This window comes from Phoenix dactylifera, unplaced genomic scaffold (assembly GCF_009389715.1).
Source record: "Phoenix dactylifera cultivar Barhee BC4 unplaced genomic scaffold, palm_55x_up_171113_PBpolish2nd_filt_p 000982F, whole genome shotgun sequence".
NCBI lineage: Eukaryota > Viridiplantae > Streptophyta > Magnoliopsida > Arecales > Arecaceae > Phoenix > Phoenix dactylifera.
In genome coordinates this window covers 127,833-151,471 of record NW_024068338.1, presented here as the reverse complement: position 1 = coordinate 151,471, position 23,639 = coordinate 127,833, and the positions used below count along the sequence as shown (strand labels likewise).

Below are 23,639 nucleotides of genomic sequence, written 5' to 3'. Positions count from 1 at the left end.
TTTAATGACTTCAAAGTTCTTTTATGATAATAAGAGCATTGGGGCACAAGTACCAAAATATGCAGTTTTTGATACATCTTAGAGCTCTTTTACAAACTTTCTTTTATTCTTTTAGAAAATAAGCACAATTTGATATATATATATATAGAGATATGAATTGGCACAAAATTGAAGTTCTAAAGAGCAAGCCAATTAGGATTCATTAGTGAGTTTCAAAATAGATTTTCTAAAAGATACTCAGGCAAAATCAACATATCATTCTCCCCCTTTTTCATTAAATTAGACGCTCTTAAGATCAACTATTTGAATTGCAATTTGGTTCATGATTTATGCATAAGATATATTAACCAAATAACCAGCCTCAAGGTGTATCATAAAGTTTTTCAGATTTAAATTTCAGATGATACATATTGGAGAGCATTAGAATCATTTTTCATTTAGTGTTCTTTCTCTCTCCTTTAGTTATAGATTTATGCGATTAAGTTCCATAAGACCTTTCCTCCTGAAATTTTCTTTCTCCCCCTCAATTGATCATTCCATTTAAGAGTTTAGAAACCTAAGATAATGTTCAATAAGATTGTCAATCTCAAAAATATATTTCAGCTTATTTTCATAAGACTCAAGGTTTGAGATAAGACCAACCTTTATAGAACTTATCTCAAGGAAATTAAAGCATGTCTTGCAATATAAGGAGGTTCATCAAAATCAATCTATAAAATTCAAAGTATGCATCAAAATAAAGTGTCTTTGGGATAGGATACTGAATATCTAAAGCTCCCCCTCAAAAGATGCATTCTTCTTTAATCATTTTAAATTGTTGAATTTCAGATTTTAGTGATAAACGTGAATAACACTGAAATTCTGTAATATCGAGAATGTAGAGTAATCTAGTATTATTCCAAAATTTGTAGTAATTACTCTTTCTAATCCTTTACGAACAAGTTATGCTTTCTCTTAATCTTAGAGAAAAATGTATAGAAATATTACTCAGAAAATGATTCATTTGAAGCTCAATTTCTTTCAAAAGCATTTACATTTTCTTTCTTTTAGAGTCATTTGAGTGAACTGAAATATTTCTAGTTTTAAGATCATTCACTCTATTGATGGAAGTCTTTAATAATGTAGGAGAGAAGAACATATAGATGATCATTGAAGTATATCTATTTATAGAACTCAATTTCTTAATTATAGTTTTTCTGCAATGGATACATGAAGCACAATAAATCTTTTTAATATCAAAATAAGATCATATATTTAGAAATTTTTGTTTGCAATCAAGATCTTCGAAAGACACATCATTTGGACCAATATTAGTATACTTTGAAGATAAGAAATGATATGTTTCGGATGCGTATCGGAGCAATCAACCAAAGGCATCAGAATTAATTCTATTTTTCTTACATTAAGATTTTATTTAGAAATCATATTGAGTCTAAGCTTGTATACAAAATCAAATTCTGAATTACATAGGATTTTCAATTGAGACTTTCAAAATCATAATTTGAGATATGTATCTTCCACATTATGGCTCATCTTAAATCATTAAGATTGAAAATGTATATTTCAATAATATTAGAGCACTTTCAGAATCTTTGTATTTAATTTTGAGTTTTGATACAAAATGGAGGATATTTTAACAAGTATTAGGATATTATGTATCAAAGTTAGGCAAGTAGAAAGATAGATCAAGATTAATTCATTCTGCCTAAATAGAGATATCTTTCTCTTCTCCTTTTTTACAAATTTATTTAACTTTCAGATTTTAAAGATGATTGTGAACGACAAATCTGAAATTTCTTTTCAATAATACCCAAAAATTTATGCAGTATTTCAAACATTCAATTAAATTATCTAAGCATGGAGCATTACAAAATATTGAGAACCCATAATTCAAAACATCATACCATATGCACACTATATTAAGTGTTAAGTCATACATTAAAATAATAAGAACAAGCATGTCAAGGATCAAAATCAATTCTTTTCAAATAAACTCCCCTTATTTAAACATTATCTTGCACTGATTCCATCCTTAAAGTGTGTTTTCAAGTGATTAAAAATTTGACTTGATTATTCTTTTATTTACTTTGTTTTTCATTTATAACTTTCTTATGCTCTATACTCTATTTGCTCCCTATCCGGTGGAGTTGGGAAGGGGCACGAGGTACTACCACTAGCCTTCCTCTTGTGCCGTCCCTAATATGTTCTACACCGAATAGTTGGGTCAAATAGTGCCGGGTACTACCACTAGCCTCCCCATTGGCACCATCCCTATGATGAGCAATATAGAAAGGTTAAAATGTTTACTTCAAAACCCTCTCTATTTAAGTGTAATTAATTACGAATTTTATCTCTTCCAAAAGAATGCTCACACAAGTATCACAAATGTGCCGAATATATTATGCTTGTTTTTGCTTTTCCTTAAGATTGAAGTATTTGCCTTTGCTTAGATTTTACATCTCTTGAATAATATCCATTTTTCTTTTCTTTATCTCTCTCTCTTTTTGTTATTCTCAAGTAATTTACATGAAAGAGTAGAATAAAGAAATAATCTTATGTATCATCTAGATGTATATCATGCAAACAATATTTTCATTGTACTCAAGGATTCATAATTTCTCACAAGTTATTTTAAATCAAAATTTTAAACATAAACTTGTGTATTTCATGGTTATGACATAGGCAAAGATATATTTTAGTTTGGGCAAACCATGAAATAATTTCTAAAAATATAAGTCAGTCAATACACATATAGACATGATATCAAAAATTAATAATTAAAGAATTTAATCATGCCATAATAAGATTTAAGTTACTGACTTTGCTCAACTAATTTGTGAGAAAGGTATCTAAATTACCTATTCATTATATGTTCTTCAAGCCAAACTAGATTTCTTATGTGTGAACTTTTGGCTGAAGAAGATCCTCTCTCTTGTTTGCATGTGAATGTTTAGTGCATCTTACATGAAGATATCCTTCAAGTTGAAATTTCTCATTTTTCTTTCTTGAAGGAAGGTCATTAGTTTCTTTAAGATACAAAGCATTCATCCAACATATATATATATATATATTTTTAAACTAGACTCAATATAAGATATGACAATAGTTGCATGTTGAGTCACTTTACTCAAGAGATTGCCTAAATATAAGCAAGCACATAACATTTGAACTAAAGAGATAGATTCATTAACCAAGATAGTTTAAGTCAATTTAGTTTAGATTCTATTTGCTTAAGATAATTATCAATAAGATATGTTAACTATGTTTTAATCAATTTATCTTAAACATTTGTTTCTATCAAAATTCAGATTATGATTTATTTGTTATCAATAAAATATGATTAATTAAAGTTAGATTGAAGTCTTGCACAAGGTCACATAATGAGCATACAATTTGGTCTACTAGCTGTAAAATAATTATTCTATCATGCTTCAATACAGCTTTAACACAATAGATCTACTTTGCTCATCCTTTTCAAATTCTACAAGATGGGGTCATAGATATACCTTCTTCATGCCAATCTTCTATAAGAGTTTTCTTGTGGACTAACGTTGGTCAATGAAGATCCCCTTTCCTGTTTGTCTTAATTTGGAGTTTGAGAGAAGATGTTAATTCATTCATCATATTTCAAACTCACTTTGCAATATAACTCTTCATTAGTAGAACCAAAAATGATGTCATCAATGCATACTTTGAGCAAATAAGATATCACAAATTCATCTTTTTGATGCATAGATTTATCACTATTGCTTTCTATCAAAAAGGTTGCTTAAGCTTTTATATATCATGCTTTTGATGCTTGTTCTAAATCACATATTGCTTTATCATATATGTAATGTGTATTTTTGAATATGGTGGTTATTTTTCATAGATCTCCTTTTTAATGAAGTAACCACATAGGAGTGACTTCTACACATTCATTTGACAGAATATAAAGCTCATGAAGCAAGCACATGATAATGATGATCTTTACTTCTAATCATGCAAGAATCTTTATCAAGATCTATTTCCTCTTTTCTTGATTTAGTCTTTTAGTAGTCATCAATTTTTCTTCATTAAGTGCATATGTAAAAGATTAACCATATAATTTGATTTTAGTATTTTGATAATAAATCATTGGTCTCATAAAGAATAAAATGAATTGATACTTCTACAACTAGAATTTTTCATGAATGTTCTATATGCATTGCTTGATGAATGATATCCAAGAATAGAAGTATCTTTATCAGATTTGGCATTATTTTCATAATAACATGTACGACTGAAAAATATGAAAGATATGCAATGGTTCATTTTCCATTTTTCAGAAGATCAAAATTTTCATCAAAAATAGAAATCATATGTATGACAAGCAGTGATGATAGTCTTTTTAAAAATTATTTAAGTAGATGACTATCATACATAATTGTCTTTTTCATTTCTTCAAGAATTCTATTAATCCTATTTTGCTTATGGTGTCCTTGGTGCTGAAATCATTGGATTTAATATTATTTTCTGTATAACCTTTATCAGGATTTTGGTTTTCAATACTGTGCCATGATCTTCACAGTTTGGAAACCTTTATCATTTGAACCACTTTTACAAGATTTAGTAAATACAGAAAAATACTTCAGTTTTATTTTTCAAGAATAAATCCAATGTAAGCTTTTGAAAAACTTGGAGTTGGAAACAACATCTTTAGATTTAGAAATGATTTTTGTTTGTTTCCTTAGTTAGCATGCATAGCAAAAACTTGACCTTTAAGTAGATAATCTAAGTAAGCCTATGGCAAGGTCTTTTGAGATTAAGTACATACTAGCATGAGTTGATTTTATATGCCAAGGATGGTTTCTTGGTATTCATAGTGCATATATTCAAAAGCATACCAAGTACACATTATCTATGATCAATAAACAATAATGCCATGGATAATAACTCTCAATCAAGCATATAGAGAATTCATAGAGTTATTCTTAATAAATTGATTAATCATTTAGCAACTTATCCAATAGTGAGTAAAGTATACTAAAAAATGAAGAGATTTGATTATATTTCCAAAAGTATTTTCTATATCACAAAATTGATCACTACTAGCAAATCATATCAAATACTAAAGCACAAATAATGATGAGATGCAAGAATTACTGATTTCATTATTATTTTTTATTAATAACTTTTTAAGTTTCTTTATGTTCCATAGGTACCTTGGTACACCTATGTGTACATCCTCATTTTCTCATTTTGGGTACCCAAGCTTGCTTGAGTCCTTGAGAGTTAGGACATATGGTTCCTTTTGGAACCCATATCTGTTTAATAGTAATAACTTTACCATTTGATTTAATTATACTAGAACGATAGGTAAAGTTGTTATTCCCATTCTTTTCATGTTTGAAATAAGTTATCTTATTTAATGGTTTGCTTGGTGAATTGATAACCTTTTTCTTTAGGGATTCATTGCTAAGTGAAGGAGTTAAGCCAAATTTTGATTTATTAAAATCTGCATGTTGGCTTTCAAACATCATTTTTAATCTTTCTGAACTTACAGTAAATTTGTTAATAAAAGACTTCAATTGGTTAATTTCTTTACTTAAGTTTTGATTTTCTTTAATTAAATTCTGATTTTTCTGAATTAATTGTTCTGAATTTAACCTTAAAATTTCATTTTCAGAATTTAGTTTATCTTGTATTTCATCATTAGAATTTCTTTCTTTTGAAATTTTCAGATTTAGTTTCTTAAGATTTTTATTCTTCACAGCTAATTTTCTACATTCACCATACAAATCATGAAAAGCATTTAATAATTCATCATAAGAGAATTCTTCTTGAAAATCATTTGAGGTAAGAGTAGATTCAGATTTTACCTTGTCTTCTTGTGCCATAAAGCACGAGTTAGTTACCTCTTGTAGTTCCTTGGAGCTAATATCATCATTGTTGCTCCTAACTTTTAATTTCTTGCTTGACTCTTTCTTGGTCAAGGCTTTCTTCCTTTTTATCTCTTTCTTCCTTTCTTCTTGCTTCCTCTTTTTCTTTGTCTTTAGGAAGCTGATTTGCCTCGGAGTCGACTCGGACCTTATTGGAGTCGACTCGACTAACTTGGGAGTCGACTCTGAGCTACTTGGAGTCGACTTGACTGAGGGAGATTCATCATCCTTTTCTGCAGTCTCATTGTTAGTATATAATTGAAGCATATGAGAGCTAATCTGAGATTTATCATAAATATTTTCTAAAGTATCCCAGATCTCCTTAGCAGATAAGCATGCAGAAATTTCATTAAACTTTGTTTCTTGAATAGCACAATATAATATGTTCATAGCATTAGCATTTAATTGTGCTAAGTCCTTCTCATTAATATGAGAGAGTGTGTGAAGGTCATTTATTATGATTTTCCATAGATAGTAGTCTTGTGATTGAATGAAAATGCTCATGCGTATTTTTCAATGTGGGTAGTTTATACCATTAAACAGTGGAGGTGTATCAATTGATTGTCCTTCTCCTAGAAAACTATCTATTTGAGTTGTCATGATCTTTGGCTCTAGTCGGTTAAGACTACAAATAATATTTGAGCACCTGCTCTGATACCACTTGTTGCCCAGTAGATACAACCCAAGAGGGGGGGGTGAATTGGGTCTTTTAAAACTTTTATGCTACTTCTAAAACTTTTTGATTAACTATGCTAAGTTGTCTAGATGCACAGTGAAAGTTAAACTTAGCAAGGGTTTGATGTATAGACTTTGACTTGATTAAATTTGCTTGCAACTAAAGGATGTGCGGATAAGAATTAAGCAAGCAATTTATCTAAGTAAGTAAGTGTGTTAGTTAGACAATAACTAGAGGCATTACAAACACACAGGACATATAGTGGTTCGGTGCACTCCAGCACCTACATCCACTCCCCAAGACCTCTTGGAAATTTCACTATAATCCTACCGATTACAGCCGGTTGTTTTACAAGCTCACAACCCAACTTGTTGTTTTACGAGCGCACAACGAACTCGGTCGGTTTTCCCAGGCTCACCGACTAGAACCAACCCCGATTGTTTTCCCGGGCTCACAATCAAACCCTTACACGTTGGTTTTACCCTCGGCTCACCAACAAACCTAACACCGTTGGTTTTCCCTTTGGCTTACCAACAAACCTTAACCCCTTGATTCAATCCCTTGACTGAATCAAGTTACAAGATATTAAAACACAGTATAAAACAAAACAAAGCTTCTTAAACAAGCAAATATGACAATATAAACAAATAGAGTAAAGAGAAGCCCTCAACCGAGTTTTGAAGATGGAGGAGCTCGGCTTCTTCTTTACTTGACCCTCTTCTGATTTGGCACGAGGTAGAGGATCACTGAGGCAGCACACGGATGGAGAGGAAGCTTTGGGATTCTCTTGGATGCTCTTCTTCTCTCTATTTCACTTTGAATGGCCCTTTTGTGCTTATGGGAGATTTCCCTTGTAATCTCTTTGGAATCTCTTTCCTAAATGATCTCTCCCACTTCCATAAGTTTTTCCCTAGCTCTCTTCTTGTTTTTATAGCTTCAGATGGCGTGGAAACAAGAATATAGCCGTTAGAGACAAGAAAAAGAGCCGTTGGACACAGTCTGCATTTTCTGACAATGTTACCGTTGGGATCGGAGTCGACTCGCGCGATCAGGAGTCGGCTCGCCTGTTGCAGGAGTCGGCTCGTGTTTTACCGGAGACGACTCGGCCACTGTTCCAGATTTGAATTAATGTGCTTGCCTCGACTGGGAGTCGACTCGTCTTAACCTGGAGTCGACTCGCCAACTTCTGGAGCTGACTTGGCAATTTCGGAGTCGGCTCATCCACTGAAGTCCGTGGATCCAATTTTGAATTTTGTCCTCTCGAGTCGACTCGACTGTCCTGGGAGTCGACTCGAATCTCAGAGCCCGAACTCCCGATCCTCTGTCTTATGGCTCATCCAGTCTTGGAGTCGACTCGAACTTCCTTGGAGTCGACTCGGCTCTCAGTTTGCAAAACACAGCCTTCTGCCATCTTGGTGTAGCGCTGCCTTGGAGTCGACTCGAGCTGTCTGGGAGTCGACTCGAATCTCAGAGGCAGTAACTTGGTTTTCTGTCTGTTGATGGTCGCGGAGTCTCGGAGTCGACTCGTGCAATGCGGGAGTCGACTCGAATCTCAGAGTCCCAAAAATGCTCTCTGACTTTTTCTTTGTGTTCCGCTGAGAGTCGACTCTTGCTTTCTTTGGAGTCGACCTACCAACCATCGGAGTCGACTCGCGTTCCACTGGAGTCGACTCGAAGACTGTTCTTTTGAATTTTTCTTTTGATTTTACTCCTCCAATTTGAATCCTTTGAACTTTGAACTTGGGCCAATAAATTGTAGCTTTCTTCCAACTTGAGAGCTTTGGAGGCCTTCTTGTGTTCTTCCAACTTGCTATGTTCCTTGCAAAATAAATATCTTTCTCCTTGCAACATAAACATTAGTATCTATACTTCAAGATTTTGTGATCATCAAAATCAATCTATGAATCAATCTTTGGGTCATCAACTATACTTTTGTTGTGTTTGTGATGCTCTTTGTTGTCTGACTTCCTCACTCACTTACTTACTTAGATACTATGCGTGCTTAACTCTTCTCCGTGCATCCTTTAGTTGCAAGCATATTCAATTTACTTAATCAAATCTCATTCAATTGAATTGCATACTTGGGCAAACTTAGACTAATCTTTTATTGAGTCCGCTGCTTAATAGTTGATTAGATTAGAATCATACTCTTGCTAAGTTTAAATTCCACTAAGCATCCATACAACTTAGCCTAATTAACTCTAAAAGATTAGAAGTAGTTAAAAAGTTTTTAAAAGACCCAATTCACCCCCCCTCTTGGGTTGTCACCTTGGGCAACACTTATCAGTTATTTACTTGAAATTAGACTTTCATTTCATAAACCAAATTTTATTTTGGGATTGAAGTTTGTGGGTAACTTCATTGCAAACCCTCACGAGACAACACTCGTCCACTAGGGTAACCTAGGGGTTTAACGGCTTGTTGCACGTGCTAAGTGCAATCGTAATGCTCTACGAAAGTGAGTATTTATCTTAGTTCATGTATATTTATATATATATAATAAATAAAACTTTTGCACTCTTATTTTATCATTGTCGCACTAAATTGCTAAAGACTAGCAATAAGCTGGTTGGGGGGTGTGATGAGAGCACAAAAGTACAATCGTTAGACCATTTTAATTAGTATTTTAGCTAATCATTAACAATAAAATTAACTAATTAACGTGGTATTTGTGTTTGAGTGCAGTAATCCAAGAAACCAATTAACATTAGGATTGAGCCCCATGCCCGACAGCCCGAGCTCAAGTCAAGCCAGCATCTTCTAGGGCCTGCCTGACTTCATCCCGCGATACAACACAACATCGCGAGCATCTCCGTGTCCGCATCCAATGATCCAGATCAGCTCCCTCCGGCTTCAGCCCCTCTTCCAAGCCTCCCAGATAAGCAAGCTGCATCAAATCCCCCCTCAAAGCAAGGCAGATCCCAGCCATCCGTGCCTTCCTTCCGTGCACCCTCGGATTAGCCCCTCCTCCTCCGCATTCAACTCCCTCCCAGCAAGGAAAATCCCAGCAGCGGTCCCATGGCATCCCTTCCAAATCCTCCACGCCATCAGCACGATCGCTGCCAGCCGTCACCGCATCCCCAGCTCCCATCCTTCCATCGATCCAAAGAAAGAAATCCACGTCGCCACCTTCCACTTCAGCTCCCAGCTCGCTCGTCTCCAAATCCTCCGCAATCACCAGCGATCCCAGCCCCTCTTCCGTGATCAAGCGATCCCGCACCGCATCCCCATCTTCCGGATTCAAGAGCCCCTGCATCGCGCCTCACAGCCGCTCTAGCATCCCACGGATCACGCCATCAATGCATCCAGCCCCTTCTCCATGATCCCAGCAGCGCCCGAAGAAGGAACTCCCCGCCTCCCTTCCGCATCAGGCGTCCGACGATCTCGCGTCCGTGGCCAAAGAGGGAAGCCGTCCGGAGCACGCCCACCATTTCCTTGTCCTTCCCAGCATCCCGGATGACCTATGATTCCATTTCAAGTGCATCCGCGACTATAAGAGGAGAAGGAGGAAGAGGGAGGAGGTGTGCTGGGTTGGGGTCGGTTCCAAAGAACAGAGGAGGGAGGAGAAGACGAGCGAGAGGGGAAGAGACTGCCGGTTTGGGTGGTCGGTTCCAAAGAACAGAGGAAGGAGAAGACGAGCGGGTCGGGAGAGGAGTGTTCATGCTCTGTTTTCAAACAGAGCACAGTGCTTTGTTTTGTTTTGTTTTTTTTCTTTTTCTTTTTCTTTTCATGATTAGTTTTAATTTAATTAAGAGCAATGTGTTGTTTTTAGTCTGAGTTTTAATTGAGAACAATGTTTTAAGTTTTAACTTTAGAGAATTTTATTTTGGTGGAGTGTTTTACTTTTAAGATTTTATTTATGCTGAAATTTTAATTTCTTTTATGCAATATATTAAATCTTCTTTTATGAAATTTATGTTTGCTTCAATCCTCTTAGTTTCATCCATTTTAATTTTATGCCAGAGCTTTCTTTTTCATTAAATATATAAATGCTTTTTGAATCTAAGTACATGTCTTCTAGTTAATTCAATTAAAAATCATTCTCCGGTAGACTAGAGAATCCATCAACATCCTCAAAATAATGTTTTTCTTCTATCATTCAAAAATCGATTTTGAATCCGAGTGAACGTTTTAATTTTTAAGCAACTCCAATCGCTTTCCTGTGGATCGACCTCTTACGACCACTATTCTTCGAGTAGAACAGGTAAGAGTAGAATTTAAATTCAACTTTTGTTCATCGGTTCTAACAACGATCTGTCTAGCATATTTTTAGGTAGACAGGAAAGGACGAACAGTTGTAACAAATACCTATGGTTGGTAACTTTTATACTTGGTTTGAAAATATAACCTACACTGTAAATTTGGATTTGTTGGATGCCATTGGTATTTTCAAAAAGTATTATTAAAATAATTTACAGATGATTTTAGCTATATTTTTTATTTTATATTTCTTACTTTATGATGCATCATTATATCATATATGAATAAATACAATATATATTTCAAATAGATTTCATACGTGTTAGAACAAAAACACTCGATCTAACCCCTGGCTGCATATCTCTTCTTCACATCCAACTCAAAATGGACGGTGGATGTCCGAAAGGTGTGACATGCATCATCCTCCCAAACAAACGGAAAGGAGTCAAAGGAGGACCAAATCCAGCACGTATCTCGAGGGTTTGGTAGCGAGGAAAATCTTGATGCATTCCATCTTTTTTGGGTTCATCAGCCTAAAATGCCCCCTATCTTTTCTGAGTGGACGGTGGAGCCATATTTTATCTGGAGGAAAGCCTGCACCGGATAGCCTGTAAATGGCTATGCGGCTGTTACTCGAGCCTACGACGGAATTTGGAGGCTTAAGACGTACTCATTAAGAAGAATAGTTTTTTTTTTTATTTTATCTTTGAAGTTTTTTCTACGTGGTGCTTCTTGAGGTCGGAATCTTAGTCGTGCCGGTCCTGCCCATTGGATGTGGATCGAGCCTACAGCCGAAGGGTTCCGATCCTCCTACGCACAGAGAACGAACGTGGCAAGGTCGGGTTCCGCCATGATGACTGTCTGTAATGATCATGCATTCAGATCCATGTGTTCCGTCATCATCGTCAATTGTTTATTTTACGATGGCCCTGCTATACATGAAATGGCAATATCTCCAATGCAAAAAATATGATACGCTATGACCGTAGTGCAATATACGATCACAAACCGACAAAGTTTCGTCGCCGAACTTGGAGGTAGTCCATAGAGGTGCTACGCTAAAGGTGGGCACGTAGCTACTCCGCGGGACAGGGAGGCGGAGAGCCGGGCGAGGCGCGAGACCCCGCGGCCTCTGCCATCGATCTCAAAACCCGAGCCCTGTCAGCCGTCGATCCGTACCCCTTTCACAGAACCCTGACGCCGCGCCGCTAAGCTCACCGCATGGGAATCGAAGAACAGCACCCCAAGCCCTCCAACATCCGCGGCACCACTGGCGGCGGCGGTGGAGCGGCCACCTTCTCCGCCGCACTGCTGGCATTGCGCCCTCCGTCCGCCGTCTCCTCCCCTTACCCCTGGGGAAGCCAGGTCGGTGACCAACCACCTTTCCCTCTCCTCTTACTCGCAAAGATGAGAACTCTCTCTCCATTTTTTTCCTGGTTTCCGATGCTTGTTTCCTTATTAGTATCCGATGCCGCCGTATGGAACCCCGATTGCTTGTCCAATGGGTCCTCATGGCGGAATATGTGTTCATCCCGCCATAGCCACAGTAATTGTTCCGTTCTTCCTCCTTTTCTCTGTTTCTTGAAAGACATACCTTGATTCATAGCGTGGTTAGGGATAGGTCTACATAGCAGCGGAAGCATGGAGGAGGCTGGCGGAGAAGTCTAAAGAAGAATCCTGGAATGGGGGAGATGGGAGAAAGGCAACTTCAGGTTCTCCTAATGAGGATGATGCTTCAATGGGGTTGCGTTGTTTTCCTATTGATCTCTTTGACATACGAATCTTTTTTTTTTTTTTTTTGATTGCCTTAGTAGAGTTTGTTGCTGGAACATAGACCCGGGGGTGACCACGAGCCGAGGAGAAGGTGCTTCTGCTACTGGCACGGTAGCAGACGGCTGACCTACAAAACGTCTTTAGCCGGGGGTTCCGGCGAAGGCCCTCCGATGCTTAAGTCAGAGAGGGGCTTTGAAGATAATGGAGATAATGGAGAGATATTTTTTGGCCACGGGAGAAGATTCTCCTCTAGAGCTTTGCCCCCTTTTTTATAGGAGGGGTGGTAGCGGTTACACGCAATCGGACGTGATTGCGCAAATCTTGGTTTAAATGAGTTACCTTAAACGATCCGAGATTTCGCGCTAGTTGGTGATCGGTTGAGATTGCGTGAATTCAAATATTGACAGCCGTTGAGGCGGAGATTGCGGAATTTGATCCCGGATATGGAGGATTTGACGGTCCTTACCTTAGGCAGACCGGCTTGACTATTGATGGAGTCGGGGTCGGCTCGAGGTCGATAGGGCTTTGCTCAGCCGAGATCATACGTGCCGAGGTTGTTCCTGTCGAGGTCGTTCCTGCCAGGGTCGTGTTTGTTGAGGTCGTGCTTGTTGATGTCGTTCCTGCCGAGGTCATGCCTGCCGAGGTCATGTTTGTTGAGGTCGTGCTTGTTGATGTCGTGCTTGCCGAGGCCATCCTTATTGGTATTACGCCTGCCGTTGGATTCAGGTGCTTTAATTGTATCTTGTGGGGTGGTCCAATTTTTTCCCTATCACTACCCCCGACTTCCGGTTCGAGCCATTTTCTAGCTCGGGCGAAGGAAGTAGCTAATTCTACCATGCTGATGAGGTTAGGCGGCTTCCAATCATTTTGTCGCTTTGAAAGGAGGGGAAAAGGCGCTTTTGAATATTTTTAATGAAGGTGCGAGGTGGCTTTTTGTTTTTTGAGGTGATTTATGCTACGACTTCATAATGGGACTCCAGTATTCGAAGAGACGGCTGCTCCCATTCCGCCATTAAAGCGGCGATCCAGGTTGATACGCTGGGCCGATCTCCGAGGCTGGCACATGGCATGATTTGGATGGAAGGCGCGACTTGCTCTTATCGATCCGATCTATTAGGATGGTCTATATAAATCCCAGTTTAGCCTTAAGGATCTTTATTTGACCGCCATAGCCTTTACCTTCTTTTTTCTCCATTTACTTTCCTCCGACTGTAGTCCAATCTTCCCCGAAGGTGCCTTTGAGTATTTTCTGGAGGTTCTTCTTGGCTTCCCATTTCTAGCTGTCGGTGCTTTCGGCAAGGACCATGGTAGGTCTCCCACTCACGCCTGCTCGGAGGCTTGCTTTTTCTTTTTCATCCTCCTTCCTCTTTTTTTTTGTTGAATTCGTGAGTGGGACAAATGTCGGGCGACGCTTCATCTTCTGCTAGGGCTCCTTCCGGTAGGAAGGAGGTCGAGCTAGAGGTGGGCCATGGCCCGGATGGAGTCGGATCGAACCTGACTGAGGAAGAACTGGGCATGATTTGGACCCAGTTCTCCTTTCTGCACGGGTTCACTTTCGAGCTCGCGGGGCCGGAGGATCGGGTCATGAGACCCCCTAGGTCAGATTGGAGTGTACTGGGAGACACTTCGGGCCAGTCTGAGATGCCCCCTGCACGAGTTTGTGAACGAGCTGCTGATGATGTATTGTCTTGTCCTGGCGCAGCTCGCTCCAAACTCATGGAGGACGATTATCGACTTCCTGTCCCTCTGCCTGGCTAATAGAATACCGACCTCGGTAAATATCTTCCGTGGGTATTTCATGCTGAAATCGAACCCCGCGGATGGAGAATGGTTGTACTTTGCCCTTCGGGGAGGTCGGCCATTCTTCCGAGATGCTCCTTCCTTCATTCGTGGGTGGAAGGAAAAATTTTTCTTTCTTTCCTCCGAGCATTCGTGGGGGTTTGATCCATCATGGGACCTGTCACGACTCAAGGCCAATAACAAGACCCCCGAACTCATCGCGAATGAGCAGGAAATCCTTGATGCTCTTCGCACTTTGGAGGGGGACATCCTTCTGAACGACCTTCTGAGCGAGGTGACCTTAGTGAACGTCGGCACGCCCTGAGGGTAACGGCGGTTGTACTGCTCCTCCCTTCATTTTGTCGTCCTTTGTTTTTCTTCTGCTTTTCTATACTTTTTTCTCCTTTTGGAGCTAGTCTGAGACTTGAAATTTTTTTATTTTTCAGAGATCACAAGGATGGTGTCCAGCAACGAGGCCCTTCTCGCCAGGTACCATAAGAGGGCAGCCGAGGCAGGCGGAGCTCGCCCCATGCCTAAGGGGAGGCTTAGGCTGGCCTCGACCTCTGCTCCGGTGGAGGTTGAAGATCTTGAGGCTGAGGCCCCCCAGCTCATTCGGAAGAGCAACCGGAAGAAAGTAGGGGAGCCTAGATTGGAAGAGGCTCCTTCTGCCGAGCGCGTAACTCCTGCCAAGCGCGCAACCCCCTCTGAGGCCGTAGAGGAACCATCGGCCTGCGCTTTCCTGTCCGCAGACCCTTTTACAGTCCGCAAAATCATTCGTCTACGGTGCTCGGGACCCGAGTCGGGTAGCGGCCTCGGGGTCCCGAGCTCTTCCCACGCTCCTTTGCCGAGCTCTTCGAGATCCGACCTTCCGAGCTCTTCAAGGGTTGAAGATCGCCCTGAGAGGAGGCCCTACTGCCCCGAGTGGTCGATCTGTGAGGACGACTTAGCACTCCATAACACCGAAGTTGCCCGCGAGGTCATCCGCTGCGCGCTGCTTCCAGCTGATCGAGCCGAGCTCAAAGCCGGTGGGGTCAGCAAATTTGTTGGTCAGGCCTACTGCTCTGCCATCCGAGTAAGCTTTTCTCATGTTTTCACTTTCATATCCTTCCAAGTTTCTAATCTCAGCTAACTTTTACTACTCCTCGTTTCAGCACCTCCATGAAATTGACGTGTTAGTCTGCGCGATGGCTGACTACCAGAGCCAGTTCTGGAGGAGCCAGAGAGGGCAGGAGGTTGCAGAGAAGAAGCTCACCGAGGATGAGGCCAGGTGGAAGGAATCTAGCACAAGGGCGGAGGCCCTCGAATCCGAGCTCAAACTCCAGGCCGAGCGCCTTGAGGAGGAAGCCTCACACGCCCTCACCAAGTCGACTCTCCGTGCTGCCGAGGCGCGCCTGGCTGACGCCCAGTCTGAGCTCGCTGGGCAAAATACGAGGTGGGGATCCTTCGTCTAAAGATCGAGCAGCTTGAGGCTCGAGAGAAGAAGGCAGTGGAGGAAGCTCGGAACGCGGTGCAAATTTCCCGCGAGTTGGCCAAGTACCGAGAGGAGCTCGAGGAAGAGGCGGTTGATGGGCTTATCCGCAACTCCGAGGACTTCCGGGCCTAGGTGCGAAGGCTTTGCCCCAAGCTTGACTTTAGCAATCTTCGGTCTCGTCTTTTTGGGGCCGCTGTAGGCGACGCCGACGAGGCTGTTGATTATGAAAACACTCTTGATAGCCCCGCCCCTATAGTTGTCAGGGCCGAGATCGAGGCGGCTCTTGAGGTCGAAGCCGAGATGGCTCCAGAGGCTGCCGACGAGGTTTTACCTGAGGTGGCACCAGAGTATGCCCCTGAAGCGGCTCTCGAGGCTCCTCTAGCAGACGACGAGGTCGGCGCTGTGAGATACGGGGCTGAAGTCGGCTGGGGCCCTTTCGGAAGGGGCCAGAGCAGGGGATCGTAGACACGATCCCCTCCGGCTTCTTCGGGCGTAGCGAGGGCGGGGAGCCGCGGGCGTTATGCGGCAGCCCCGCGGTCGTTCCATGGGCACCCTACGGCCGCATGAGCGGCCGTTGATTTCGTCCCACTGCCGCGATTTTCGCGGCGGAGAGCCGTTGAAATGGGGTTATAAAACCCCCCTTTTCTCCTCCCTTGGATCCTCCACCGAGCATCTTCTCTCCTCCCCCCTCTATTCCCTGCTTCTCCTTCTTCCCCACCTTCTTCCATCTTCTCCTCCTCCGGTGACCGCAATCAAGCTCCTCCACCCGGGCCTTCTTCTTTCTTTGGAGTTTTTCTTTGGTTTCTTCCGCATCCCCTGTTCCAAGATCCATCCCCTCGGTTCCGAGCGCCACCGCCGCCTGACCGCCAGATCGGACAGCAGTGGCCGGGATCTGCCTCTCCTCCACTCGCCAGTGAGTTCTCGTCCTTGTCCCTCTATTTTTCTTTATTCTATACCGAACTAAGCATGCCCTCATTTCCTTCTCATGGCCGAGCCACCACGACACTTTGCCGTCGATCGAGGGATGGCCTTCGGCCACCCAGGCTGGCCATCATGCCGGCCCCCCTTCCTCCCCCCCATTTCCCTTCTTCCTCCTCTTCCTTCCCTATCCGTGGGGGTTTGGGGAGGAAGAAGGCCCCTACGGGCCGAACAGGGCCAAGCATGGGCCCTGTTCACCGTGGGCCCGACTTGGGCCCTGTTCACCGTGGGCCCGACTTGGGCCCGGTTCACCGTGGGCCCGACTTGGGCCCGGTTAAAAAAAACTCGAAATCCGAAATCCGAAATCCGAAACCCGAAAATTCGAAACCCGACCCAAAACTCGAAACTCGAAACCCGATACCTGAAATCCGAACCCGTTTGGCCAATAAATGGAATTTTGCAGTTAAGCCCTTGGCAGTATATTATTTAACAAAAGGGTCTTCTGTAATTTGTATTTGATCCCTATAGGAAAGATTTATTACATAAAGGTCCCCAACTATATTTGTTTGGTCCCTTTACTCAAGCTTTATACGAAATAGTACTATATAATTAGGTATTGGCCCCTGAAATGAATTTTTATGGTATAAATAAACCAATTAGAGGCCAACCTTGGGGGCCCTGTTGGGGGTCCAATAGTATTATTTTTAGTTCTGCTTTGCTCCGAAATTAACAAAGGAATTAGTTAAATTTAAACAGGTGAACATGATCCGCCTGCCTGAAGTAGGAGTTAAGCGAGAAGAGGTAAGTAACTTAATACTTCAAGTGTAATTTTAAATTATTTCATAAATTGATTAAATTTTGATATATATTTTGTATTCTGTAAATTGGGTCAGGCTTGTTGAATTTTATTGAAAATTATGTTAAATGCTCTGAAATCCGTAAAATATGATTAGACAATTTATGAAATCTATTTTTGTATATATGCATTCTCAGCATGGCTATGACCTATTCTGTTCTGTTCTGGCCCCGCCAATGGAGATTATACGTTGGACCTGTCGACTTGTAATATATGAGGAACCGGTTTCGACATCGTACCACCGGTGATTAGAATAGTGGTATTTGGACACCGTACCACCGGTGCTTAATAATAGTGGTGTTTGGCATCTTGTGCAACCCATGCCACTGGGTTACGTGGCCGTAGCCTATTATGTTGAGATTCTGGTATCAGAGTTTTTGGAAAAATGATAATAAGTTTTGAAAACAGTAAAACGATGTTATTTATGATTTATTCCAGACATTATCCTATATTTTGATCTGATATGCTCTGACCCCACTTTGGGGTATTTTGTTGCTTACTGGGCTAGTGTAGCTCATTATTTTATTTTCTCTGTTTTTCAGATCCAGAGGATTGATCGCACGGGATTGGGAAGTGCGTTAGATTTTCCGATGTTTTCTTCAGTTATTGGCATTTTAGTTAGATTAGTTTGGACATTTGAATTATGTTAGCAAATGTTATTTTGGAATTTTGTAAGACTGCTTTTGAATGACTTTAATTATTTATGTCAATTTTAAGCATCTGTGATTAATCCTTAAATAAGTTTTGAACATCTGTACTTGCTCCGATATGATCTGCTGCCTTGCACGCCTGTGCGCCCCGCCGTGCGGGCGTGCAGCGTCTGCCGCGCTCCGGGCTCGGGGCGTGACAGGCGCCAGGGCCTCCACTTCAGGGGCGGTCTTAAGTTTTGCTGCTTTCTCTCTTTTTTCTTTTGTTGTTGTTTGTAAGTGAGGTCGGCCGCTAGATCTATTGTTCGGCTAAGCGGGCCGACTTCAGAGTCAGTGTCCTTATTATTAGGCCTCAGGGCTCTTCATCAATAAATAACATATTTTCTTCAATTCTCTTGTATTTTTGAACTTGTCTCTTGTGTTTTCGACGAATCCTTTGTCTTCGATTGTTTGGGCAGGACTTCGCGCGTCGTTCGTTTTCGAATGTGATTCCGGTGTTTTTTTTTTGAAGAATTTCACTAAGTCTTCAGGCTCGGATCTAGTTGTAGTGCGGGTCGAGGCCGGGCTACTATTCGGCTGTTGGAACTTGAGTGCCCTTCGACCCATAGTATCTGCCTTAGGCATCCCGAACTGTAGTCGGATCTTCATTCAGTAGTACCTGAGGTCGAGGGAGACTTAGCTCGCAGTCAACGCAGTGGGGCGTCCCAAGCTTAGTCGGGGCGTCATTAGGTAGTACCCGAGGGCGAGGGAGACTTAGTTCGCAGTCGATGCAGCGGGACGTCCCGAGCTTGGTCGGGACGTCATTAGGTTGTATCCGAGATCGAGGGAGACTTGACTCGCGGTCGACGCAGCGGGGCATCTCGAGCTTGGTCGGGGCATCATTAGGTAGACCCGAGGTCGAGGGAGACTTGGCTCGCGGTCGATGTAGCAGGGCGTCCCGAGCTTAGTCGGAGCATCATTAGGTAGTACCCGAGGTCGAGGAAGACTTGGCTCGCGGTCGACGCAGCGGGACGTTCCGAGCTTGGTCGGAACGTCATTAGGTAGTACCCGAGGTCGAGGGAGACTTGGCTCGCGGTCAACGCAGCGGGGCGTCCCGAGCTTGGTCGGAACGTCATTAGATTGTACCCGAGGTCGAGGGGGACTTGGCTCGCGGTCGACGCAGCAGGGCATCCCGAGCTTGGTCGGGACGTCATTAGGTAGTGCCCGAGACATTTTGAGGACCTCCTGGGGTTCACAAGCAGATCATCATTAGAAGAAATTTCGAATAGTTAGGAGAAATCTTTGAAAAATGCCTTATTGGTTAGATTTTCAAACATTGGAGACCCTTAAAAGGGCTTCATTGATAATACATCCAGAGGTTCTCGAAGTGCCAACTTCAGGGAATGAGTGTTCCATCGAGGGATTCCAACTTGTATGCTCCGGGCCGTTGGACCCGAGCAACTCGATATGGTCTTTCTCAATTTGGGGCAAGCTTCCTTTGCTCTGTAGGTCGAGAGGCTTCGGCTTTCCTCAGGACGAGATCACCTGCTTTGAAGAGCTTGACTTTCACCCTAGAATTGTAATATTGTGCCGCTTTCTGTTGATATCTCGCCATGTGGATTCGAGCGACTTTCCTTATTTCTTCGAAGAGGTCTAGATTGTTTCTGAGTCGCGGTGAATTTGAAGCTGCATCGTAGCTCTCCACCCTTGGTGATGGAAGCCCTATCTCCAAAGAGATGACTGCTTCCGTTCCATAGGCTAGGTTGAATGGAGTTTCGCCGGTAGGGTTTCAGAATATGGTTCTGTAGGCCCAGAGAATGTGGTAGAGGTCTTTGACCCATTGTCTGGCTTTAAGCCCTTGAAGGATTGTTCGATTTGTCACATCCGTTTCTCCATTAGTCTGGGGATGAGCGACCGAGGTGAAATGATGGTCGATGCCGAGCTCGGAGCAAAATTTTCTAAAGTGGGCATTGTCGAATTGTCGGCCGTTGTCGGATATAAGGACAGGGGGGAGCCCAAACCTGCAAATTATTGACTTCCAGATGAAATCTGGGACCGAGTAGTAGTGAGAGGAGTATAGTTTCCGTACCTCCCTGGTGGTATTCTCTGCTGAGGCGGTGATCTCGGTCGGGACCGCGGCCTCAGGCGAGGCGGGCTCCTCAATCGAGGCAAGTTCTTCTCGCGGTGAGGTGATCGGCTCCTTGGGCGGCCGCGCTCTTCGCGACGCCTCTTCTGCCCCTTCGAGGGTCGTTCGACAGCGTCTCGCCGCCATGGTCTCTTCAGCTTTTACATACATTCGAGCTCGGGCCAGCATTTCCGTGAAGTCGGCAGAAAAATTCTTCTCAATGGAGAAGAGAAACTTGTAAGACCGAGCTCCCGTCTTTAATGCCGACATGGCGATTGATTGATCGAGCTCGCGGACCTCCCAAGTAGTGGCGGTGAAGCAGTCGATGTAGTCTTTCAAGGATTCTCCTTCCTTTTGCTTGATGTTGAGAAGAGAATCCGATGTTCGCCGCTGGCGCCGGCTGGCGGCAAAATTGGCCGCAAACTGCCTGCCGAGCTGCTCAAAAGAGGACACGGTGCTTGGCTTTAGCCCGGAGAACCAAAGCCGGGCAGTTCCTTAGAAGGTTGCGGAGAAGGCCTTGCATAGTAGGGCCTTCAAGGATCCTTGCAGTGCCATGAAGGCTCTATAACTCTTCAGATGATCCAGTGGATTGGTTGTCCTATTGTATGGTTCTATCTGGGGCATCTTGAATCTCGGTGGGATTGGCTCGTCCTCGATGAGGCAGGAGAAAGGCGACTTGGTGGTAAAATCAGGGTCTTTCTCACGCCTTACTCTTTGATGTCGGAGTACCTCGATTTGCCGCTTGAGCTCTTCGACCTTCTTGTCGAGTTCTCCGCCTTGGAAAGTCGCCGTGGTGGTCCGTCCTGGTACTGAATGACCCAGGGTCGATCCAGCTTCAGAAGGCTGTGGCCTCCTATCCTGGCAACTCTTTGGTGGCTCCCCCTGGGGGGACGCCCGGGGAGAACCCTGGTGACGGCGCCTTTTCCCATTATTGATCCTTAAGGAACCATGGGGATCACGACCTAGGAAGACAGGCCCATCTGAAGGGAGTGCCGATCGGATGTGGACTCGTGGAGGCGGCACAAGTGGGGCCCCCACTTGTTGCAGACTTTGAACTGCAGTGGCTAGTGCTTGGACTTACTACACCAGCACATTGAACTGTTCAGGTTGGATTTGCGAAACTTGATCTGCCGGACGCCTTGGCGGTGGATTCTAGACTGAGCGCCCAGGGCTTGGTGCACGATGCCGGGAGGCATTAGAAGCTCCTCTGCTCCTTAGTCTCATGATCACGACGCGGACTTTTCCTCTAGCGCCAACTGTTGCTGAAAAATAGACCCGGGGGTGACCGCAAGCCGAGGAGGAGGTGCTTCTGCTACCGGCACGGTGGCGGACGAATGTCTCCGGCGGACCTGCAAGAAGCTTTGGCCGGGGGTTTCGGCGAAGGCCCTCCGATGCTTAAGTCAGAGAGGGACTTTGGGGATAATGGAGATAATGGAGAGATATTTTTTGGCTAGGGGAGAAGATCCTCCCTCTAGAGCTTCCCTCTTTTTATAGGAGGGGGTGTAGCGGTTACACGCAATCGAGCATGATTGCGCAAATCTTGGTTTAAATGAGTTATCTTAAACGGTCCGAGATTTCAGGCTAGCTGGCGATCAGTTGAGATTGCGTGAATTCAAATATTGATAGCCGTTGAGGCGGAGATTGCGGGATTTGATCCCGGATATGGAGGATTTGACGGTCTTTTCCTTAGGCGGACCGGCTTGACTATTGATGGAGTCGGGGTCGGCTCGAGGTCGATAGGGCTTTGCTCAGCCGAGATCATGCGTGCTGAGGTCGTTCCTGCCGAGGCCATGCCTGCCGAGGCCGTGCCAGCCGAGGTCGTACTTGTTGATATCGTGCCTGCCGAGGTCATGTTTGTTGAGGCCGTGCTTGTTGATGTTGTACTTGCCGAGGCCATCCTTATTGGGATTATGCCTGCCGTCGGATTCAGGTGCTTTAATTGTATTTTGTGGGGTGGTCCACTTTTTCCCCCATCAGAGTTCTTTTGGATTAGTTGGAAATCCTCCTTGTTTTGGTTTCGGTATTTAAATGTGCTGATGGCATGAAATGAACATTGAGCAGCGGTGACATGGAAAGCCAGGGTTCGTCAAGCACTGACCTGTAGGTACTTAATGGCCATGTGTTGCAGTAGGAGTTAAGGACTGATGTATTATTACTTGATGATACATGTAGTGCTATTGAAGTGCTTAGAACTATGTACATGCCGCATCCAATTCACTCTGGATTCATGTTATTTTTCTTTTTTTTTTGTTATTCTTTCTGGCTAAGAATTTATTGGTGTATAAGTAAAAAGGTTGAGTCAAGATGATTTCTCATTAAGAAAAAATTCCGGAAAAAATCTGACTCGGAAGGGAGGCCATTCGTCAAGGCCCCGAAATATCTATGTTGTGGCAATATATTTTCTCATACTATAATTTCTTTTTCAAATTCAGAAGTATTTTGCTATTCGTAAGAAAAATATTAACAAGATAGTTCGAGATGGTATATATTCTTTTTGAATTTCATTTTTTGTACCATGGAGATTCTCTAATAACCAGCCACTTGCTAGCTAGTATTATCTAATATCTTTAATTTATTACAAATCAAATTTTATCTATACTATATCGACCTTATCATAAAAAGTTAGGATGCTATTCATAGGACAAGAACCAAAAAATATATATACAAAATGAATGACAGTCTATTTAATTAAAGATCATCATTCTTGATCATTGTCTTTAGTATCAAAATGCCTAAAAAATTCTGAAAAATTTAAGAGATCTTGTATCTGAACTAATTGACATTTAGTTCTTGTGTTTATGTCAGATGTTTAGGTTGTCATTGGTGATGGGTGTTGCAATATATATGTCATACCATATGTTTTATTTTTAAAATTGGCCTTCTTGACATCATGTCCACTTGATGCATAGGTAGGAAACCAACAAAACTTATGTACTTTTTGTTCCAAAGCGTTGTAAATGTTGTTGCTCATAAAATAACAATATCAATTCTCAATTTAGATCACTATTCCTCACCCATTGAGAAGAGGGAGCAACAATCTCTTTCTTATCACCATCAATAATAACCTGGATAGTGGCAAATTATAAGTGTAATGGGTCAGGTGCCCTAAATAGTTTTTGACTGTAAGTTTTGGACCTAGCCTCAGCCCACTGAATCATGATTAAGTGGGGTTTTGGATTGGTTCTGAATGCTATAATCTCTACCTGGAATTTTAGGCTCATATTAGTTGGATCTAAACTAATTGCTTAGTGTTTTGAGAATGTGGTGGAGTTTTGGGACTCGGAATTGTCTCAATTTGAGACATAAATCATCCAT

At 42.5% G+C, this 23,639-nt stretch overlaps 1 protein-coding gene across 3 annotated transcripts in view; it reads left to right on the top strand.

The window, feature by feature from the left end:
* The first annotated feature begins 11,806 nt into the window (after positions 1 to 11,806).
* Positions 11,807 to 23,639, top strand: part of LOC103695481 — a 36,138-nt gene continuing 24,305 nt past the window's right edge. Inside the window, exon 1 of one of the 3 annotated variants that reach the window (XR_005509393.1) lies at positions 11,807 to 12,141. Coding sequence is in view for 1 of the 3 variants with exons in the window: in XM_008776822.4 (XP_008775044.2) it covers positions 11,998 to 12,141 (144 nt within the window). In the remaining 2 variants the exon portion in view is untranslated. The remainder of the gene's footprint in view (positions 12,142 to 23,639) is intronic. The other 2 variants (XR_005509394.1, XM_008776822.4) reach the window with 2 other exon arrangements.